The sequence below is a fragment of the Budorcas taxicolor genome, chromosome 21 (genome assembly GCF_023091745.1).
Source record: "Budorcas taxicolor isolate Tak-1 chromosome 21, Takin1.1, whole genome shotgun sequence".
Taxonomy (NCBI): domain Eukaryota; kingdom Metazoa; phylum Chordata; class Mammalia; order Artiodactyla; family Bovidae; genus Budorcas; species Budorcas taxicolor.
This window is the reverse complement of record NC_068930.1, coordinates 21,996,066-22,016,959: the sequence shown is the minus strand read 5'-3', so window position 1 is coordinate 22,016,959 and position 20,894 is coordinate 21,996,066. Positions and strand designations below refer to the sequence as shown.

At 51.8% G+C, this 20,894-nt stretch overlaps 1 protein-coding gene across 2 annotated transcripts; it reads right to left on the bottom strand.

Annotated features, from left to right (window-relative positions):
• Positions 1-185: 185 nt before the first annotated feature.
• ISG20 (interferon stimulated exonuclease gene 20) lies at positions 186-17,218 on the bottom strand. 2 transcript variants are annotated; one of them, XM_052660005.1, is made up of 4 exons: positions 17,096-17,218; positions 16,552-16,803; positions 1,589-1,789; positions 186-389 (listed from the first exon to the last, which is right to left on the bottom strand). In XM_052660005.1, exons 2-4 carry the CDS (start codon positions 16,777-16,779, stop codon positions 303-305), a joined length of 516 nt encoding a protein of 171 aa, XP_052515965.1. In that variant the 5' UTR covers positions 16,780-16,803; positions 17,096-17,218; the 3' UTR covers positions 186-302. The 2 variants fall into 2 exon arrangements, with proteins under 2 accessions (XP_052515965.1, XP_052515966.1); XM_052660006.1 differs by having other exon boundaries at positions 16,552-16,915; positions 17,096-17,121.
• Between the last annotated feature and the right edge of the window lie 3,676 nt (positions 17,219-20,894).

The following is a 20,894-nucleotide window of genomic DNA, read 5'->3' as shown; positions in this document are numbered from 1 at the left end:
GACTCGTAGACTCGAGACGTTCAGGAAACTGACACTCCTTAACACACATCCCTTAAGTGACGGGAACACTTGAGCCCCCATCCCAGTTCATGCTCGCTGCCCTCTCAAGTGCCAGGTGGGATCCACCAATGCCCGGCTCAGAGAGAAGAAAGAAAAAGAGGAGGATCCAAGGGAATGGAGAAAATATAGAGCTATTTTATTGCTAAAAATGTATTTTACAAAAGCGACAGAGGTTTTGTTCCGAAGAGACAGAAGGCCTCTTGTCCTCGGGGAGGGGCTAGACTCCACCAGGCGGGCAGCCCTCACTGCTCTCGAATTCTCCTGGAGATGCGGTAGAGCTCCATGGCTGCCCTGGCATCCTCCACCGAGCTGTGGCCCAGCACACTGTCCTGCAGACACAGGACAGAGAGGGGACAGGGGATGAATCCAGGCGCCATGGGACCCGGGCCTTCCCTGCTGACAGCCTGAGGTCAGGGCTGAAGCGGGTCAGGGTGAGTCTCCATAGCCCCTGATACACAGGCTCAGCTGGTGGCTGGAGCAGGCCAGGCTTCAAGCAGTTCTCACAGGAGCCCAGGGCTCGGGAACATGGACACAGATGTTTCCAGAGTGCTCCTTGCTCAGCACGTTGAGAACAGGGCTCTTCAGTGAGGCCAGGAGCTGACACTCTGTCCTTGGTCCCTGGTGCCGCAAGCCCTGCAGAGGGGCCCAAACTCACGCCCGTCCCCTGCCTCCTGCACATTCCTGCTCCGCAGACAAGCTGCCCCCCAATTCCGCAGACTGGGGCTCAGGCTCTCCCCTCCCCAGGACCCTCTCTCCTGCCTCCTCCACTAAGACACACCTGCACCCTCCGCTCAGACTTGGTGTCCTGCCTGACCCTGTCCTCCATCCCTGCTTAGGACACCTGCCCTCCCCGCTCAGATGTGTTGATGGACAGGACATGGGCCTCTCTCCCTTCAACCAAAGGTTTCTCAAGGGCCAGCGGGACCTTGCTCACCCAGGTCCTCAGCCTCTGGTCCAGCCTGGCCCTAAGCAGGTGCTTCTTAAACATCCGCTGAGCCCAAGTGGCCGCAGCTCCTAGTGTCCAGCCAGCCTCCCTGGGCCCTTCCACCCTGGTGAGCTCCCAGCACACGCCTGCCCCCGCCTGGGGCTCAGATTTGGGGCCCCGAGAGCACTATCAGCCGTGGCCTGATGGGCGCTGTGTGTAATCGGTGCGGCTCCGTGGGGACACCCGAGGTCTGCGCTATACACAGTTTCCCGAGGTGGGCTGGAGGATGAAGCCTCAGTTACCCACAGGGAAACGGGCCTACCTGAAAACACCCTAAATCACCTTGATGGGCTGCCTTCCCTTCCCTGGCCCTCGGCCTCACCCTACAGGCTTCCCGGGTCAGCGCTCAGATAGATGCGGTGCCTGCCAGACAAGAAGCCTGCACCTTCTCAGAGCACATAGCCTCTCAGGACTACATGGGGAAGTTGGGGTGAGCAGAGCATCTCTGGGGCCACATATGTGCTCTGGAGGCACTGGGGGACTTTAGAGTCCTGCAGGGAAGGCCAGCCCCCCACCCCCGCCAGGTAACGGGGTGGCCCTCACCTGGATGCGCCGCCCGAGGAGGCGCTGGCTCAGCACGCGCAGGGAGACCCGCCGGCAGTACTGCAGGCCGGCCTCGCGCCACAGCTGCCGGTCGGCGGCCGTGTCGTAGATGGCGTAGCTGCCCATGTTCTCCTTCAGCACCTTGAAGTCGTGCTTCAGGTCGTGGCCCACCACCAGCTTGCCCTTCAGCACCTGCAGGATCTGGCGGAAAAGACACAGGCCTCACACGTCACCCAGGGCCCTTCCAGGTGGGTCTAGGACAACGCGGTGCCATCAAGGGGGCTGGCCCGGAGCAGCCCCTCCTAGACTTGCTGTGTGAGCATGAGCAAACCACCATCCCTCTCTGGGCTTGGGACATATCTATCAGGGAGAAAAAGAGGCTGGAGCAGGCCCTTCATCACCTTCAACAGTTTAGTTCTGCCCTAAGGCCTATCCCAGCTTCTCTGGTGGTTGCCTTGGGGGTTTCCCTGGTGGTTCAGGTAAAGAATCTCTCTGCCTGCTAATATAGGAGACGGGTTCAATCCCTGGGTTGGGAAGATCGCCTGGAGAAGAGAATGGCAACCCACTCTACTTTTCTTGCCTGGAGAATCTCATGGACAGAGGAGCCTGGGAGGCTACAGTCCGTGGGGTCACAAAGAGTGGAACAAAAGTAAGTGACTAACAGTTTTCCCATGAGCCAGGCACTCGCTGATGTTCATCACATACATTATGTTATTTAATCCTTTCAACAACCCTCTTGTGGCAGGTGGGATAATAACCTCCCAGAGATGCCCACTTCCTAATCCCTGGGACCTGTAAACATGTTACATGGCAAAGGGAAATTAAAGCTGCAAATGAACTTCAGGTTGCTAATCAGATGACCTTAAAAGACGGGCAGTTTCTGAGACTTCTCTGGTAGTCCAGGGGTTAAGAATTCAGCTGCCAAATGCAGGGGACACGGGTTTGATCCCTAGTCCAGGTACTAAGAGAAAGCCCACATGCAGCAACAAAGACCCAGAGCAACCAAAAGTAAAACTACGGAGAGTTTTTGGATGATTCAGAGGGGCCCAGCATAATCACAAGGTCCTTCTATGTGAAGGTCCGAGAGATCTGACTTGAGAACTTGACGGTCTGTCTCTGGCTGTGGAAGTGGAGGAAGAGGCTGAGAGTCAGGAACACAAGAAGCTAGGAGCTGGGAAGGACAAGGAAACGAATCCTTCACCAGGCCTCCTCTGGGGTTTCCCTGGTGGCTCACAGGGTAAAGAATCTACCCACAATGCAGGAGACCCAGGTTCGAGCCCTGGGTCAGCAAGATCCCCTGGAGAAGATAATGGCTACCCACTCCAGTATCCTTGCCAGGAGAAGTCCATGGACAGAGGATCCTGGTGGGCTACAGTCTACATGGTCACTAAGAGTCGGACGTGACTGAGCACCTAACACACATCGGAGGCTCCAGAAATTAATACAGCCCTGTGGACACTTAAGTCTCAGAGGAATGAGACCCCATTGGGTTTCTGAACCACAGAACCGTAAGATGATAAATCTGCATTATTTTAAACCACCCAGTCTATGGTTTTGTTATAACAGCTGTAGAAAACCAGTACAGCTATGAGGGAGGGCTGTGTTTAACTGAATTTTGCAGTAGAAAACCACTGAACTATCAAGAAGTAGAGTAATTTACTCAAGGTGATTCTGATGATTTTTAAATATTTGCAGATTCCTTGACACTCCTCTCAGAACAGACAGAGCCTAGGACTTCCTTGGTAGTCTAGCCATTAAGGATCCGCCTGCCAATGCAGCAGGCATGGGTTCAATCCCTGGTCTGGGAAGATCCCACAGCTGCTGAAGCCTGAGTGTAGAGCCCATGATCTGCAACAAGGGAAGCCTGTGCACCACAAACACAGAGTAGCCCCTGCTCATCGCAACTAGAGAAAGCCCACTCGGGATGCAGGAATGAAGAAGATCCAGCTCGGCCAAAAATAAGTCAAATTTTTAAAAGAAAAGGAAACATGCCATCTGATTCCCTTCACCTTGAATATGAGACGATCTGTCTGATGTCTCACCGGTCGATGGAGCCAGTGTCCCAGGATCCCTGAGTCACCCTGAAACCACCATGCTGCGGAAACCACCCTGAGTTATGGAGTTGTGCCCAAGGAGCCCCAGCCACACGACAGGTGGGTGAGCGATCCATCCCGTGATTCCAACCCCGGGCCGGCCAGGTGCCTCAGCCGATCAGCTGTCCCTGTCCAAGCCCTGCCCAGATTGCAGATGCGTGGGTGACATAAATACTGACATTGTTTAGAGCACTTGGTTTTGGGGTGACTTGCTAAGCATCATTCGATAACTGGGACAGTCACACAGGTAGTTCATGGCAGGACCAGCCCTCAAAGCCAGCGGGCATGGCTCCAGTGCCTGCTGGTCATACCATGTTATATGGAAGAGCCTCCTGCTCCCAGCCTCTGCCAGCCCCCCAGGCAAGCTACAGGGGGCGACCTGGATGTGCCCCAGCCCAGTGCCCTGCCCATGCGCCCAGGCCACCCCTCTTGCTTCTGTTCTCACCCCCTTTCCCACGGTGGCCAAACGGACAGCCTCAGTCACTGGCCACACAGAGGCGTCACCTTTCCTTCTCTTGGCTGCCCCTGAGGAGGACAGGGTTGGGGGAGTGCTTGGGGCAAGCTGTCCTAGGTGCCGTCTGGGCAGCAGCTCATAGCCATCTCAGGCCCACCTTGGATAGCTCTTCAGCAGCCTTCATCTCTTCCTCTGTGCCCAGGAAGGAACCTCTAGGTGGCTAACACCCTCCAGTGTCTTGCTTCTGCTTCTAGCTGCTTCCGCAGACATCAAGTGGGACCTTTGACTTGCTCCCCCTTGTGGCCACTTTGCAGAAGAGAAGCCGAGTCTCCCAGAAGTGACTTCCTGGCAGTCCAGTGAAGAGTCCACCTTGCAATGCAGGGGATGTGGGTTCGATCCCTGGCTGGGGAGCTGAGACCTCACACACTATGGAGCAAATAAGCCAGCATGTGTCAACTGCAGAGACCACCCACTTCAAGGATAGATCCTGGATGCTGCAACAAAAATCCTGCATGCCGCAACTAAGACATGATGCAGGCAAATAAGTAAATTTTTTTAAAAGTGAGGGGACCTGTCCACAGTCACAGCACTGGAGACAGGGTGGGTCCATCCCACCATCAGCCCCTCCATTACTGAGGTTTTGCTGGGAATGGTGGCTCAGGCGGTAAAGAGTCTGCCTGCAATGAGGAGACCTGGGTTTGATCCTTGGGTTGGGAAGATCCCCTGGAGAAGGGAATGGCAACCCGTTTCAGTATTCTTGCCTGGGAGAATCCCCTGGATAAAGGAGACAATCCATGGGATCACACAGAGTCAGATACAACTGAGCAACTAACACTTCCTCCAGACAGACCCCTGCCCAACCTAGGGACTGGAGAAAAAGCTCCAAGAATGAAGCTGGGCCACTCCTGAGAGACATCAGTGCTTGTCACACTTGGGCTTAGGGATCAGCTAGTCAACCTTACCAAAATCTGGCTTCGACTGGGGGATTCTGCCTTTCTAACAGGTGGTGCGGATGCTGGAGGTCTGGGGGCCTCCTGAGCGATGAGGGCACACAACCTCTGAGCAGAGGCTGGAGGAGAATGCTTCATGTGAAGGAAAGGGCTAGGGCAGCACGCAGGGGAAGGGTCGAGGCCCAGGGCCAGGGGATGTGGCTGTGCTGGGCAGCTGGGGGTCACATACCTTTCCTTGCTGACATCTTTTATGCTTCTGAACAGTGGGCCTGTTTTCTTGTCTAGGAGATGACTCAGATCTAGTTCACAGAAGCCCTGAGGGGGCTGTGACATCCCAGAGTCAACCGCAGTAGCTGATCCCAGGCTAAGAGGGCCAAGTCATCGTGGGATGTATTCCCGGGAAATTCATCACTTCCTGAGGGTCCCCACGGGGGGGCGGGCATGGTTACATTCAGGACCATGAAACTCATCATGAAGTGGACAAGAAGTAGAAGGATGAAGAGGCAGGAAAAGGAGGAGACCTGTCTCTTCAGCAGAGAGATGTCAACTCTTCACGACAAAGATTCTGGGACTTGCTGTGTGGTCTCAGGGAGGTCAAGGACCATCTCTGGGTTTCAGTTTCCCTCTTTGAAAAGGGAGAGCCTGGAGAGGTGAGCTCCACGGACTTTTTGAGGCGAGGCAGAGGGAAATCCAGGGTGGTGTGGAGGTGGGCTGGCAGGGCCTCCGGGCTGTGTGAGCTGCTGGCTGCCGACCTGCCCTGAATCAGTATCATGAGGCAAATGTGTCCTATGCACTGGGTGGAGGCTCAGGTTCCTGGAAAGAACTGGAGGGGGTGGGGGAAAGGGACATTCATCCACCCGTTCTCATTGCCTGGCTTTGGGTCAGGTACTTTCCACACCTCATCATGAGGCCTCACAACAAGAGTGTTCTTAATGGCATTTTACAGTGGAGAGGGCTGAGGATCAGAGAGGGTAAGAGGCTTGCCCAGGTCACACAGCAGGTGAGTTGACTGCTGAGATGCCGTGTCCAGACCTGCCTGAACTTGTCACTATCATTACAGTTGTTATTATCACCATCTGTTGAGAATCTAGGGATTGTGTTAGCATTATTAATTTCAGAGTTGAACTTAATAATTTCTGTTTGGGCAATAGAATAGATATATGAATGGCTAGGGCTTCCTAGCCCCAGGTGGCTCAGTGGTAAAGAATCTGCAAGGAGACACAAGAGATGCATTTTCCATCCTTGGGTTTAGAAGGTCCCCTGGATGAGGAAATGGCAACCCATGCCAGTATTCTTGCCTAGAAAATTCCATAGACAGAGGCACCTGGAGGGCCACGGTCTATAAGGTCGCAGAGAATCAGACATGACTGAGCGGCTGAGTGCACACACACATGTGTATGGCTGAGGCCCTTCACTGCTCACCTGAAACTGTCACAACATTGTTTGTTAATTGGCTATGTGTGTGCTCAGCCGTGTCTGACTCTTTGTGACCCTATGGACTGTAGCCTGCCAGGCACTTCAGTCCATGGGATTCTCCAGGCAAGAGTACTAGAGTGCGTTGCCATGCCCTCTTCCAGGAGATCTTCCCTACCCAGGGATCAAACCCAGGTCTCCTGCATTACAGGTGGATTCTTCACCAACTGAGCCGCTGGGGAAGTCCCATTAATTGGCTATACCCCAATATAAAATCTGTGGGAAATTCTGAGAGAGATGGGAATACCAGACCACCTGACCTGCCTCTTGAGAAATCTGTATGCAGATCAGAAAGCAACAGTTAGAAGTGGACATGGAACAACGGACTGGTTCCAAATAGGAAAAGGAGTACATCAAGGCTGTATATTGTCACCCTGCTTATTTAACTTATACACAGAGTTCATCATGAAAAACGCTGGGCTGGATGAACCACAAGCTGGAATGAAGATTAATGGGAGAAATATCAATAACCTCAGATATGCAGATGACACCACTCTTATTATAGAAAGTGAAGAACTAAAAAGCCTCTTGATGAAAGTGAAAGAGGAGTGTGAAAAAGTTGGCTTAAAGCTCAACATTCAGAAAACGAAGATCATGGTATCCGGTCCCATCACTTCATGGCAAATAGATGGGGAAACAGTGGAAACAGTGTCAGACTTTATTTTGGGGGGCTCCAAAATCACTGCAGATGGTGACTGCAGCCATGAAATTAAAAGACGCTTACTCCTTGGAAGGAAAGTTATGACCAACCTAGATAGCATATTGAAAAGCAGAGACATTACTTTGCCAACAAAGGTCCGTCTAGTCAAGGCTATGGTTTTTCCAGTGGTCATGTATGGATGTGAGAGTTGGACTATAAAGGAAGCTGAGTGCCGAAGAAGTGATGCTTTTGAACTGTGGTGTTGGAGAAGACTCTTGAGAGCCCCTTGGACTGCAAGGAAATCCAACCAGTCCATCCTAAAGGAGATCAATCCTGAGTGTTCATTGGTAGGACTGATGTTGAAGCTGAAACTCCAATACTTTGGCCACCTGATGCGAAGAGCTACTCATTTGAAAAGACTCTGAAGCTGGGAAAGACTGAAGGCAGGAGAAGGGGACAACAGAGGATGGGATGGTTGGATGGCATCACTGACTCAGTGGACATGAGTTTGGATAAACTCTGGGAGTTGGTGATAGACAGGGAGGCCTGGAGTGAAGTGCTGCAGTTCATGGGGTCGCAAAGAGATGGACACAACTGAGTGACTGAACTGAACTGAACAATGCAAAATAAAAACTTAAAAAAAAAAAACAGTGATGTAATAACCCGAAATAAAATATCATATAACAGAAATAATTAATTAATTAATAATTTCCACTGCTGAACCCATGACAGCCCTCAGTAAAGATTTCTGATTCCAGAATATGGGTCCTATAAGGTGGGGATTATCATAGCATCTTACCCACAGGGACAGGGGGTGCTGGGTGGTGTGCACCATGCCACTCATTAGGGGAATGACAGGCCCAGGAGCAGGAATCTGCCTGCATCCTCTTTCCACTGTGTTTCCCCTCTAGTCCAAGTATTTCCCAGATGGGCCTGATCAAAAAATCACCGGGGGCCCTTGTTAAAAGACAAGACAAGTAGGGCAGGGCCCTACTCCAGACCGGCTGAAGCATCATCACCAGGAAGGGGCATTAGCAAATGTTCCAGGGTATTCCTCCCATCTGCCAAGTTTGGAAATGCCAGCTCTGATGTCTGTCCAGCCCCTCAGAGCCCGCTGCTCCCATCATGCATCCGTCTTTCTATCTGTCCGTGCATTCATGCCTGGGGCCAGGAGAGGTGATCATAAGGCACTCTGAAGAATGCTGCCCTTGTGGAGGTCCCCTACTCTCATCGTCAGGAGTGGCCCTGGACCCCCTCTTTCCTCCTGTCCCCTGCCAGGCTCTCCAGGTGTCCTGGCCCCTAGCTTGGGTCTGCTTCTTACAAGGCTGCTTAACCCATGGAAAACCTGGATGACAAAGTTGTCCTCCTTCACCTGGCTGAGCCCCAGAAAGACATTCCAGGTGTGGGGACCCCAACAGGGTCCTTGACCCAGGCAAGGGCTATGTCACTGGTACAGCTGAAATCACTCCCTGCTCACAAGCCACCGTGGCTTCCTTTCTTTCTGTTTCCCACCTAAACTATGATGACTCACAAGGTTCAGTTTCTCTATGTGTGAACTCATTCTCATTCTCCAACTCATTCTCCAACCCGTCACGGGGTGGATGCTACTCACTATACCAGGTTAACATCAGAAGAGCATTTATTTACAAAAGTATGTCACGGACTTTCCCTGGTGGTGCAGTAGATAAGAATCTGCCTGCCAATGCAGGGGACACCGGTTCAATCCTTGCTGCAGGAAGATCCTACATGCCGTGGAGCATCTAAGCCCACGCGCCATACTGAGCCCCCACGCCTAGAGCCTGCGCTCCACAAGAGAAGCCACTGCAGCGAGAGGCCCACACACAGCGACGAAGACGCAGCGCAACCAGAAATAAGACAAATAAATAGAAAACTTAGGGGTTTTTTAAAAGTGAGTTACCAGTTATTGACCATCATCATTAGATTAAAACATGAGTTAAAAGAGTGTTGAGGGGCTTCCCTGTTGGTCCAGTGGTTAAGAATCTGCCTTCTAGTGCAGGGAACGTGGGTTCCATCCCTGGTTGGGCAGCTAAGATTCCACGTGCTAAGGGGCAACCAAGCCTGCGAGCCAGAACCAGAGAGACGTCCATGCACCACAATGAAGAGTCCGTGTGTCTCGACTCAGAGCCAAGGCAGCCAAATAAATAAATTTTTTTTTAAAAAAAAAAGAGCATTGACCTGTCAGGTGAGAGCTCTGAATCTGGGCACTGAGTTGTAGCCCAGCCTGCTGTGTGTCCTTAGCAAGTCACTGCCCCTCTCTGGACTTCGGTCTCCTCACAGGTTCCCTCCTGTGCTGACAGCCTGGCTTATGGGGCTCTCTGCAGACCAGGGTTCTCAAGCTTGGAACTACTAACATTTGGGACCCGATACTGCTTTGTTGTGAGTGTGTGTTCTGTGCGTTGTAGGATGTCTAACACCATCTCTAGCCTCAAGCCATTGGATATCAGTGACAGCCTTCCCCGCCTCACTTACGACAATCAGAAATGCCTCCAGATGTTGCTAAAAATGTCCCCTTGGGGGCAGAATCACGGTGCACTGAGAACCACTGTGTTAGATGACAGTCAGACCTTCAGGTGTCAGAAGATAACAAGGCAATTACCTTGCATTATAAAAGCAGTGTTGGAACTTCCCTGGTGGTTCAGTGGTTAAGAGTCTGCCTTCCAATGCAGGGGACATGGGTTCGATCCCTGGTCAGGGAACTAAGCTCCCAAATGCTGCAAGGCTACCAAGCCCACATCCCACAACCACTGAGCCCAGACAACCTCCACTACAGACCCCGAATGCTCTAGAGCCTGTGTGCCCCTTCAAAAAAAATACCACATGTGACAGCAAAGATCCTGAGTGCAGCAATGATGACCCAACACAGTCAAGTAAACAAATATTTAAGATAAATAAAAGCAATATAACACCATTACAAAAACTAAAAAAGAGAACAGGGTGCGGGAGGTCCCCTCGAAGCTTCAGTGCCTTGCGGCCACATTGCTCCTGGGTGTCCCAGGTGGGCTAGCGGGCTTAGCGGCTCCTCAGAGCCTGCCTGGCTTCTACGACCTGGTCGATGGCTCACTGCTAGCCTGGTCCACTCGCCATTCCCGTGGGAGGAAGAGACAGGTTGGTGAGCCGCCTTTGGAAAATGCCTGCAAGAAACCTCAACTCACCTGAGAGGTGTCACCTGGCCTTGTGGGTCTGATAAATGGCTAATAGACTTCTGCCCTTTGGCGAGTCCCCCTATACATCTCGGGTTCTATGAGCCTGGGCTTTGGGATTAAAATACTGAGGATGACTAGTGGGGTCAATGTGTCTCGATGTCTGAGTTCATGAAAACAAACGACGGGGCTTCTCTGGTGATTCCGTGGTGAAGAATCTGCCTACTAGTGCAGGGGAGACAGGTTTAATCCCTAATCCGGGAAGATCTCACAGGCAGCAGAGCAACTAAGCCCATACACCACATCTATTGAGACTGCGCGCTGGAGGCCGGGAGCTGCTACTACGGAAGCCGTCTTACCCTAGAGCCCACCCCGTGCACTGCAACTAAAGGGTAACCCCGCTCGCCACAACTGGAGAAAAACCCTTGCAACAGTAAATATCCAGCACAGACAAAAATAAATAAATAAAAAATTTAAATAAATAAATATATATATATATCTTAAAACAAAAAGAAAATGATGGCAGTTGCCTCATCCCTCAGCTTTACTCTCATGCTGCACTGACACTGTGTGTACACCAGGCACAGAGAAGACTCTTGAGAGTCCCCTAGACTGCAAGGAGATCAAACCAGTCAATTCTAAAGGAAATCAACCCTGAATACTCACTGGAAGGACTGATGCTGAAGCTGAAGCTCCAATACTTTGGCCACCTGATGCGAACAGACGACTCATTGGAAAAGACCCTCATGCTGGGAAAGATTGAAGGTAGAAGGAAAAGAGGGCAACAGAGGATGAGATGGTTGGATGCCAACATCGATTCAGTGGACATGAACTTGGGCAAACTCCTGGAGATAGTGAGGGACAAGGGAAGCCAGGCGACCTGCAGTCCATGGGGTCACAAAGAGTCGAACACGACTTGATGACTGAAAAATACCATCAGGATCTTAGCATTCACAGTTCAGTGAATCCACAGGATTCACACCCTGATCACAGGATTGGAACATCGCAGAGGAAGTCCCAGGGACAGAATTTGAGTCTTTGCTCCTCCCCTTCCTTGGACAGTCTGCTCAGCCTTGTGTCTTAGTTTGCTCATCTATAAAACGGAGTGATGAGACTACCTTCCAGGCTGTGGTGGGGAGTAAAGGTAGTGGTGTGTTGAAAGCACTTAGAACAGGGCCTGGACACCTTGGTGGATACACCTGTGCTACTTTCTCACATCACCCCTATGTCACAGAGAGGTTTGGCAACAAGCCAGAGGACATGGGGCAATCAGGAGGCAGAGCTGGGACTGGACCCACGTCCAGCCAAGTCTGAAGACGCTGTGCTTGCTCCCTGCCCCCTGCATGTATTACTGCATCTTGACAGCAAAGGCCAGCATGAAGGCAGAGGCAGTTCTGGTCCACGCAGCTGCCAGGACTCCTGTGCATGTTAAATCACCTCAGTCGTGTCCAACTCTTTGTGACCCCATGGACTGCAGCCCACTAGGCAAGAATACTGAAGTGGGGTGCCATGCCCTCCTCTGGGGAATCTTCCTCCCAACCCAGGGACTGAACCTGCGTCTCTTAGGTCTCTCTCCTACGTTGGCAAGCGAGTTCTTTACCACTAGTGCCACCTGGTAAGCCCCAGGACTCCTGAAAATCAGTTCAACTCCAGTCCCACAAACATTTCAGGGCACCTGTTATGTTCAAAGCACAGTCTCCAACCTGGGGTAGATAAGATACCCTGCAGGAGCTGCAGAGCTAGGCAGACCCATGTGGGGGGTGGGCAAGCTCTAAAGCATGCTGTCTCTGGGACTTCCCTGGCGGTCCAGGGGTCAGGACTCTGCAATTCTACTGCAGGGGCACGGGTTTGATCCCTGGTAGGGGAATTGAGATCCTGCATGCCAAGTGTGCAGGCTATAGCAAGGAGGGTGAGACTCCCACGTGGATAGAGTGGGGAGTGGGGAGGGTAAGGAGGGAGGAAGAGCACCACACAGGACTCCCCTGGCCTGAGCCTGCCAGGATGGCAGTATTTCTAGGGGAAGGAATGGGGAACGGGAGGGGGACGGGATGGGGCTGAAGTACTGGGGGGTGATGGCTGAGCTGAGAGAGATGCCAGAAAAGGTAGGTAGGTGGGGTTTGGGGGACCATGGACATTGGGTTAGGGGGACTCTAGGCAACGGGCAGCCTTTGCAGGTATTTGAACAAGGGGGTGGGGATGAGAGTGGGGACTGTGATCTGAGCCAGGCCTGGGGAAGTTCCTCTGGCAGCCCGGTAGGAGAGATAAGCAGGGAGCTTACCCTGCGCAGAAAACAAGGACCAGAATCTAAGCCCGTGGTTCTCAGGGGAAGTTGCAGAGGGGACTGGATGTAAAATTTGAGTTTCTGCCCTGCCCTCTCCAGGAGCGGAGCACATGGAGTGACAGTCAACCCTGAACCAGGCACTGTGCTTAGAACTACAGACCACATCGCCACACCCAGCGTTCACAGGCCAGGGAGGACACACTAGCTCCTCCTTCACTGGAGAGACAACAGAGGCTCAGAAAGCCTCAACAATAACTTGCCAAACGTCACACCAGCCAGTGACCGAGCAGGAAACGCGAACCCCAAGGTGGGTTCCAAGATCTGCCCTGCCTTTAATACCGCCTCCCTCCTGGCACGGCTGTGAGTGTGTGTGTGTGAGTGTGTGTGCTCAGTTGTGTCCAACTCTTTGCGACCCCGTGGACTATAGTCCCCAGGCTCCTCTGTCCTTGGGATTTTCCAGGCAAGAATACTGGAGGGGTAGCCGTTTCCTTCTCCAGGGCATCTTCCCGACCCGGGGATTGACCCTGTGTCTGTTGCATCTTCCGAATTGGTGGGCGGACTCGCTGCCACTGGAGACACCTGGGGAGCCCTCTTGAATGGCTATTAAGCGCCTACTCTGGGCAGCACTCTGTGTTACACACCGGAAGGGCATCATCTCCTGCTGAAAAGCAAATGCATTTCAACACCAAGTGTGGATGAGGACCGAGCTGTCCTGACTCCCAGGCCGGTGCCTGAGGGCGTCCAGGGAACTACATTTCTCTGCCGCCTCCTCTCCCCTGCTCTGGACTCTTCTGCCCCTTCTTCCACCTTGGGGTGGGGAGGGATGGGGAAGGAGGAGAAGAGATGCCATGCCGCCCACCTGACTGCTCAGTGGGGATCTGAGTATGGGCAGCTCCACACAGGGGCCCTGGGCCTCCCATCGGCGCCAACAGCCCCACCTCTCCTCCGTGTTGCCCTCCCCTTCTTGTTCTCGGTCCTAACCGTTCCTTCTTGCCCATCCTCCGGATGCTGCCGATGACTAAGATCCTTGCAGCTGCTCCTCAGTCTCTCTGACTCTCCTCTCTACTGTCGTCTCCTTCCTCACTCCCATCCAGTCTCCCCAGCACCCCAGTTCAGGTTTTCCTGACAGTGGTTTTGATCCTGCCATGCTCTCGCTCAAGAACCTTCAGTGGCTCCCTATGACACACTGAGTTGCAGGCACTGAATCCTCCCACCCCTTTGGCAAACAGTACCAGCCTCAAGCAGCCTTTCTAGAACCACCCTGATGTACTGTGGGCTCCTCTGGGCTCCGTAGTATCCTGTTAGCAACTCTAGAACAGTGCTGTCCAATAGAAAGAAACATAACGTGAGCCACGTGTGTAATTTTAAATCATCAGCAGCCATATTTTAAAAGTTAAAAGAAATAGGTTAAATTACTTTCAACATGTTTTATTTAACCTAACATACCAAAACATCATTTTAACATATATTCCATGTTAAACATTATTGAGGCCTTTTATGGTTCTTTTTTTTAATTCAGGCCTTTATAATCCAGTGCATATTTTATATTTACATCTCAGTTCAGACCAGCCACTTTCAGCGTGCTCACTAGTCACAGATGATGCTCTCTTGGACACACAGGTCTAGAGGTTTTGAGCCTTTTACATTCTATTTATCTGAACTTGTAAGAGATACTCAGTGATATGGGTTGAATATGTTCCCCCTCAAATCCACTTGTTGAAAGCCCCAGCCATCTCAAAATGTGACCTTTTTGGAAATGGGTCATGGAAGATGTTATTGTTATGATGTCATAATGGAGTATGTTGGTTCTGTAACACAGGGGTGCCCAACTACCAGTGCATTGCCTGTTAGGAACCAGGCCACACAGCAGGAGGTGAAAGGAGGCTCAAGCAAAGCCTCCCCTGTATTTACAGCCGCTCTCCATCACTCACATTACCACCTGAGCTCTGCCTCCTCTCAGATCAGCGGTAGCATTAGATTCTCAGAGGAGCGTAAACCCTACCGAGCTTGAATCATCCTGAAACCATCCCCCCAGCCCCATGGAAACATTGTCTTCCATGAAACCAGTCCCTGATACCAAAAAGATTGGGGACCACTGCCCTAACAAATATGACCGGTATCCTTATAAAAGGGAAATCTGGTACAGGGGCATACACAGAGGAAGAATGCCGTGTGAACATGAAGGCGGAGATTGGGGTGACATTTCTCCAGACCAAGGACAATCAAAGATGGCCAGCAGGATAAGAATCTGCCTGCCAATGCAGGGGATGTGGGTTCAATCCCTGGTCAAGGAAGATTCCACATGCCACAGAGCAACTAAGCCACAAATATTGAGCCTGCAACTACCAAGCAAACGCGCTGCAGCTACTGAAGCCTGCACGCCTAGAGCCTGTGCTCCATGCCAGTGAGAAAGAATAGCCTGTGCACCGCAACGAAGACCCAGGGCAGCCCAAAATACATGAACAAATAAACAGACGGCCAGCAAACCAACAGAGGCTAAGAGAGAGACGCAGGTCAGGTTTTCCCTCCTCAGAAGGAGCCTTCTGACACCTTGGCTGGGAACTTCTAGCCTCTAGAACTGTGAGAACAGACATTTCTCTTGTCTAAACCACTTTGTGGTACTTTGTTTCCGCAGCCCTAGCAAACCAACATTTAGTTCAGACACTCTGTTTCCTCATCTGTAATATGTGAACAAGGGAAGAATCCTAACAAGTAACAGGTTTATTCTGGGGTGTGTGTGTGTGTGTGTGTGTGTGTGTGTGTGTGTTTTGGGCATGCCACTCAGCATGTGGGATCTTTGTTCCTCGACCAGGGATTGAACCTGCACCCCCTACACCGGAAGTGCAGGGTCTTAACCACCGGACCACCGGGGGAAGTCCCTAGTTAACCGGTTTTTAATACTTCTGTAGGCACTCTTTCCAAGCCCTTTCTCAGTCCTCACAATAATCCTGTGAGATTGCTACTGTTATCACTCCCGTCGGGGAAATGGGATACAGAGTGTTCAAGGAACCTGCACAAGGTCACTTAGCAGGTAAGGGGCAAAGCCAGGATTCAAACCTGGCCCTCTTAGCCCTGACCTAACAGCTGCAGGGGACGCTCCTGGCAGGCTGCTTTGTGAGGCGTGAATGAGCTCCCGGATGGAACTCGCGGAGCTTCCGGTGAGTAGCCAGTGCTCGGGAAACAGTGGCTATTGTTGTGGCCTCCTCTGGCACAGGGAGCGTGCACATGCGCAGTACGTGGGACTAAAGTGAACCCTGGGCCTTTGTGTTTTTCCTGAACTTCCCCAAACTGAGCTCACCTTCCCAGAAATGACTAAACCCTGGTGCCGCTTCTAGAGAGGTTGAGTTTCCTTTTCACTGAGTGATTCAGAGAAACAGAAAGTAAACTGGAGGTGTCGCAAGTTGGAGCGCAAGAGGACTGGGAGGCTCTGGCACGCCCCACCCACCTGGAAGGACGGATGGCCTGTGGGGGTCTGGGAGCGAGCTCTCCCGGGGGCTCAGGGAGGGGCCCCTGCCGGTAAGGGCCTCCAAAACCCATCCATCCCCACTTCCCCTGCCGGGCTCCCCGGAGGCAGCCAGTGTAGGGGAGAGAATGGGGAATCTAGCCCCCAAATCAGTGTGCAGGGAGCGTCAGGCAGGACGGTGTCCCCATCATGAGACCAGCAAGGTGGACCAGATGCCGTGAAGGCTGCTCCTAGAGGTGAGCCTAAGGTTGTCTGATGTCTGATCCTTGGGGATGCGCTGGCCACACCAATGGGTTTCTCACGCCCTGGTTGGTGCAGGGGTGGTGGGGAGTTGGACATGGCTGGAATTACAGGTCACAGGTCAGCACCCAGGGGAAGCACCAGAGGAGCGTGTATATGTGGGGGGCGTGTGCGTGTTGGCCCGGCTGGCATCCAGCCTTTTGCTTACCTCCAGCCTGGCCACGGCAAACGGGGTGGCCCCCTCCATGTTCCGAGCTGTGATTCCACTGACCGGGGTCCTGTAGTCAGTGATGTCGCCCTCGGGCCGGATGAACTTGTCGTACAGCACGGAGCCGTGGTAGTCCACAAGGCTGCAGCGAGCCAGGCCGCTCTCCCGGAAGGGCCCCAGCCCCACCATCTCACAGTCCATGGCTACCACGTCCGCGCTCCTTGCCATATTCCACCAGGACCCTCAGATGTGCTGGACGGGGCGGCAGGAGAGCCATCATTCAAAAGGCCGGCCGAGGTCCCAGGCGTCCTCAGCCACCTCCCAGGCAGCCTACACCTTCTGCCCTGCCCTTTGCCACAACCACCTGGCACAGAGAGAAGCTGGCTGCTTGCCACCCCAACCAGCCTCTTCACTCGGCGATCCCATGGCCTCACCCGGGTCCTGCCAGGCAGCCTCGGGAACAAGATGCCCCCCACCCACCACCGCCCCTGGCCACCGCCCCGGAGAAAAGTCTGGAAGCCCCCATCCTGTCCCCCACTCTCACCTGCCTGCCTCTCTGATGTCCCTTTCTCAGCTACTGCAGTTGCTCTTAGCAGTGACTCATCTCTGACTTCAAGCCGGGAATCCTGACCCTGTTTCAGTTTCTGGTTTGCTATCAAGTGAAGTCAGGGGCGGAGGCCAGGCACGTGGGCTGGGCTGCCTCATCTCCCAGGGCTGCCGGCCTGTCGGGAGCTCCATAGCCTGAGTCAGGACTGACGAAGCTGGCCGCTGGCTCTGTGTCTGGGTGTCCCATCTTTCTTTGCCCCTGCCCCTCCACCTACTCCCTCAAGCCCGCCCCTCCTCGGTGACACGGCTGATGTTGAGTGTTGTAGATTGCAACATCTGTCTCTTGTTTCTCACCCTCTGCTCAGAAAAGAAACATCCCCGGGACTGGAGCCTGCGGACGGTCCCACAACTTCTGGAGCCGTCACCAAATCTGATGCTCTGTGAAGTCTTTCACAGGGGCAGGGAGAACTGGCTCTTAGGACACTGAGGTTACTCACTGGGAAGGGCAGGAGAAGATCGGGACGCAAGGAGGGCTAGCCCCCACCGCTGACCCAGCAGAGGCAAGGAGGCAGTGAGGGAGCCCTAGGGCCTCCACCGGCTCAGGGGTGTCTCAGAAATGGTCATGTCTGCCTTTGAAGGGCTCTGCCTCCAGCTCTGCTGACACTGTTTGAGGACAAGGAGAAGCAGGCCTGGGGGGAGTACCCACCAGCCTGGCTATATTACCTAGGGATTATAAGCCTGGTGTGCTGCGGTCTATGGGGTTGCAAAGATTCGGACATGACTGAGCAACTGAACTGAACTGAACTGATGCTCTGAGAAACGGAGTATCTCCTGCCATATCCGTAGACAAGGATGTCACCATCTTCAGCAGGGTAGCCCTCCAGTGTGAACTGGTGAACCCTAAGGGCACTCAGGAAGGTAAGGGTACCTGCAATCTAACAGTCATCAGAGTGTAGCCAAGAGTACCTGCAATCTAACAGTCATCGGAGTGTAGCCACTCTCCGATGGTGAGCCCAAGGGAGCTCAGGATGTGAAAAGAACACAGGATACTGGCCCGGGATAGTGGAGATGCATGTGAAAGGAATGACTCCAGACAGCCCAGATGCTTGTGTCTTCCCATGCGTAGAAACACACTGAATTCCTTAAGTTGGGATATCTGTGCATGCATGCAAGCTATGTCAGACTGTTCACATCCCTATGGACCACAGCCGGCCAGGCTTCTCTGTCCATGGGATTCTCTAGGCAAGAATACTGGACTGGGTTGCGTGCCCTTCTCCAGGGGATCGAACCCACGTCTCTTACATCTACCTGCATTGGCAGGCACAGGTTCTTTACCACTAGCACCACCTGGGAAGCCCTTGGGATACTGGTTTTCTTTAATTAACAATAATCTTTTGAAGTTCAGACTACCCACAACTTTTGCAAAACTTTTGTTACGAAAGTTAAAAACTTTCCGTTTGTTTTTTTTGCGAAACTTTGTTTCAAAACCTCTGTGTAACCTGACTCCTCCCCTCACCTCCTTGGAGCAGCTAACTCTTTCAGGGCCACTTCAGATGCCCTCTCCCTGGCCTGAAATGAAAGTCACTCAGTTGTGTCCAACTCTTTGCAATCCCATGGGCTATACAGTCTATGGAATTCTCTAGACCAGAATACTGGAGTGGGTAGCCTTTCCCTTCTAAGGGGGATCTTCCCAACCCAGGGATCGAACCCAGGTCACCCGCATTGCCAACAGATTATCAGCTGAGCCACAAAGGAAGCCCAAGAATACTGGAGTGGGTAGAAGTCCTAAAAATCCCACTGAATAAAACATAACTCTCAACTTTTAGATTGTATTTTTTTAAGTCGACAGCTCTCCCAGGCTAGGACTCTGACCCTTTAGAACAAGTCTAGTACATAAGGAGCACTCAGTATCGATTGAATAAGAGTTACAACTGGGGCAAAAATAAAATCAGCTTTAATGAGGAAATTGTCTGTAGGTACTGGGGTGAGTCGATCACCCCCATCTTACTTCCTACCCCAGATCCACATGGAACAAGATTTGCGTTCAAACTGTCACTAAAATTTGTGGCTTGGAAAGGAATTTCCCCAGGTTCTTAATGTATTCACCAAGAGACATCCAGCTTCATTTAACAGACCTCAAAAAGAAAACCAGATACTGAAATGTTTGAAGAGTACGGCATTGTTCCTGTGTGTTGTTCTTGGTTCAAATTTGAGTTAGAGGTTTTGGTTTCCATTCTGAATGAGCAACTTTTCTTTGAATTCAGACTGTCTGGGGATTTCTTGTTCCTCAAATGCATAAAGGATTGTTACCCTGATTTACGAGAAGATGCAAAATTCTTGCTACTTGAACATACATTGAAAAGTAACTCCCTAAAGAAGGCTGAGCCCTGAAGAGTAGACACTTTCGAATTGTGGTGCTGGAGAAGACTCCTGAAAGTCCCTTGGATAGCAAGGAGATCAAACCAGTCAATCCTAAAAGAAATCAACCCTGAATATTCATTGGAAGGACTGATGCTGAAGCCCCGATACTTTGACCACCTGATGCAAAGAGACAACTCATTGGAAAAGATCCTGATGCTGGGCAAGACTCAAGGCAAAAGAAGAGGGCGGCAGAGGATGAGCTGGTTGGATAGCATCACCAACTCAGTGGACATGAATCTGAGCAACCTCTGAGTGCTGATGGACAGGGAAGCCTGGCGTGCTGCAGTCCATGGGGTCGCAGAGTCGGACACGACTGAGCGACTGAATGGCAACTGTGTGCTAAGGTTGGACACAGGAACTGCTAAGAGCCTAGGGGAGGAATGCCTGACTCCAGCCAGGCGATGGGCTGCAGGGTTCCTAGTGGTGATGCTGCCCAGGTTTATCTAGTGTCACTCATCAGCCAGACCAAGTCCCCAGATCTCTTCGGGTCAGGCGACAGCAGGAAAGTGAGTCACTCCTGGCACAACTCTCAACCTTAGCTGACACATACCCTGCCACAGTTGGCCCATTGGTAGGTCACATCCCTCTCCCTACAGGCAACCTGCCCTTTGAAACCCAGCTCTCACAAACCCCTAAAATATGTATGTGAATTCCAAAATTACGTACCATAGATGGAACCACTTCAAACAGTCAGATATAGCAATTCCATGTGGTTCAACTTAAAACATATCAAACCGTACTAGTGGAATGAATACATTTTTAAATACACAGACACAAAAAGAATGAATTAAAAATAAACTATATACCAATAAACGTGAAAAATTAAACATTAAATCAGGGGAGTGCAAATCGAAACCACGGTTAACCACCTCACGCCTGTCAAAATGGTTATTACCAAAAAGATCACAATAACATACTAGTGAGGATGTGGAGAAATTGGGACACTCGTGTAGCCATTGGGAATGTAAAATGTGCAGTCACTGTGTAGAACAACGTAAGATCCCTTAAAAAATTAAGCGCAGAACTACCATGAGCCAGCAATCCCATTTTTCTGGGTGTATATCCAGAAGAACCGAAAGCAGAGTCCTGGAGAGATACAGTAGCATTATTAACAATAAAAATGCTTGTCCATGGATGGATGGCTAAACAAATGACGGCATGTACATCCAAACGAATGTTACTCAGCCTTAAAATGGAAGGCAATTCTGACACACCCTACGACCTCAGAGATGAACTCTGGGGACGTCTTAAGTGAAGTAAGCCAGACACAAAACGGCTAATACTGTAGGATTCCACTTTTCATTGCTCAGTCATGTTCCGACCCTGCAACCCCATGGACTGCAGCACACCAAATTTCCCTGTGCTTCACCATCTCC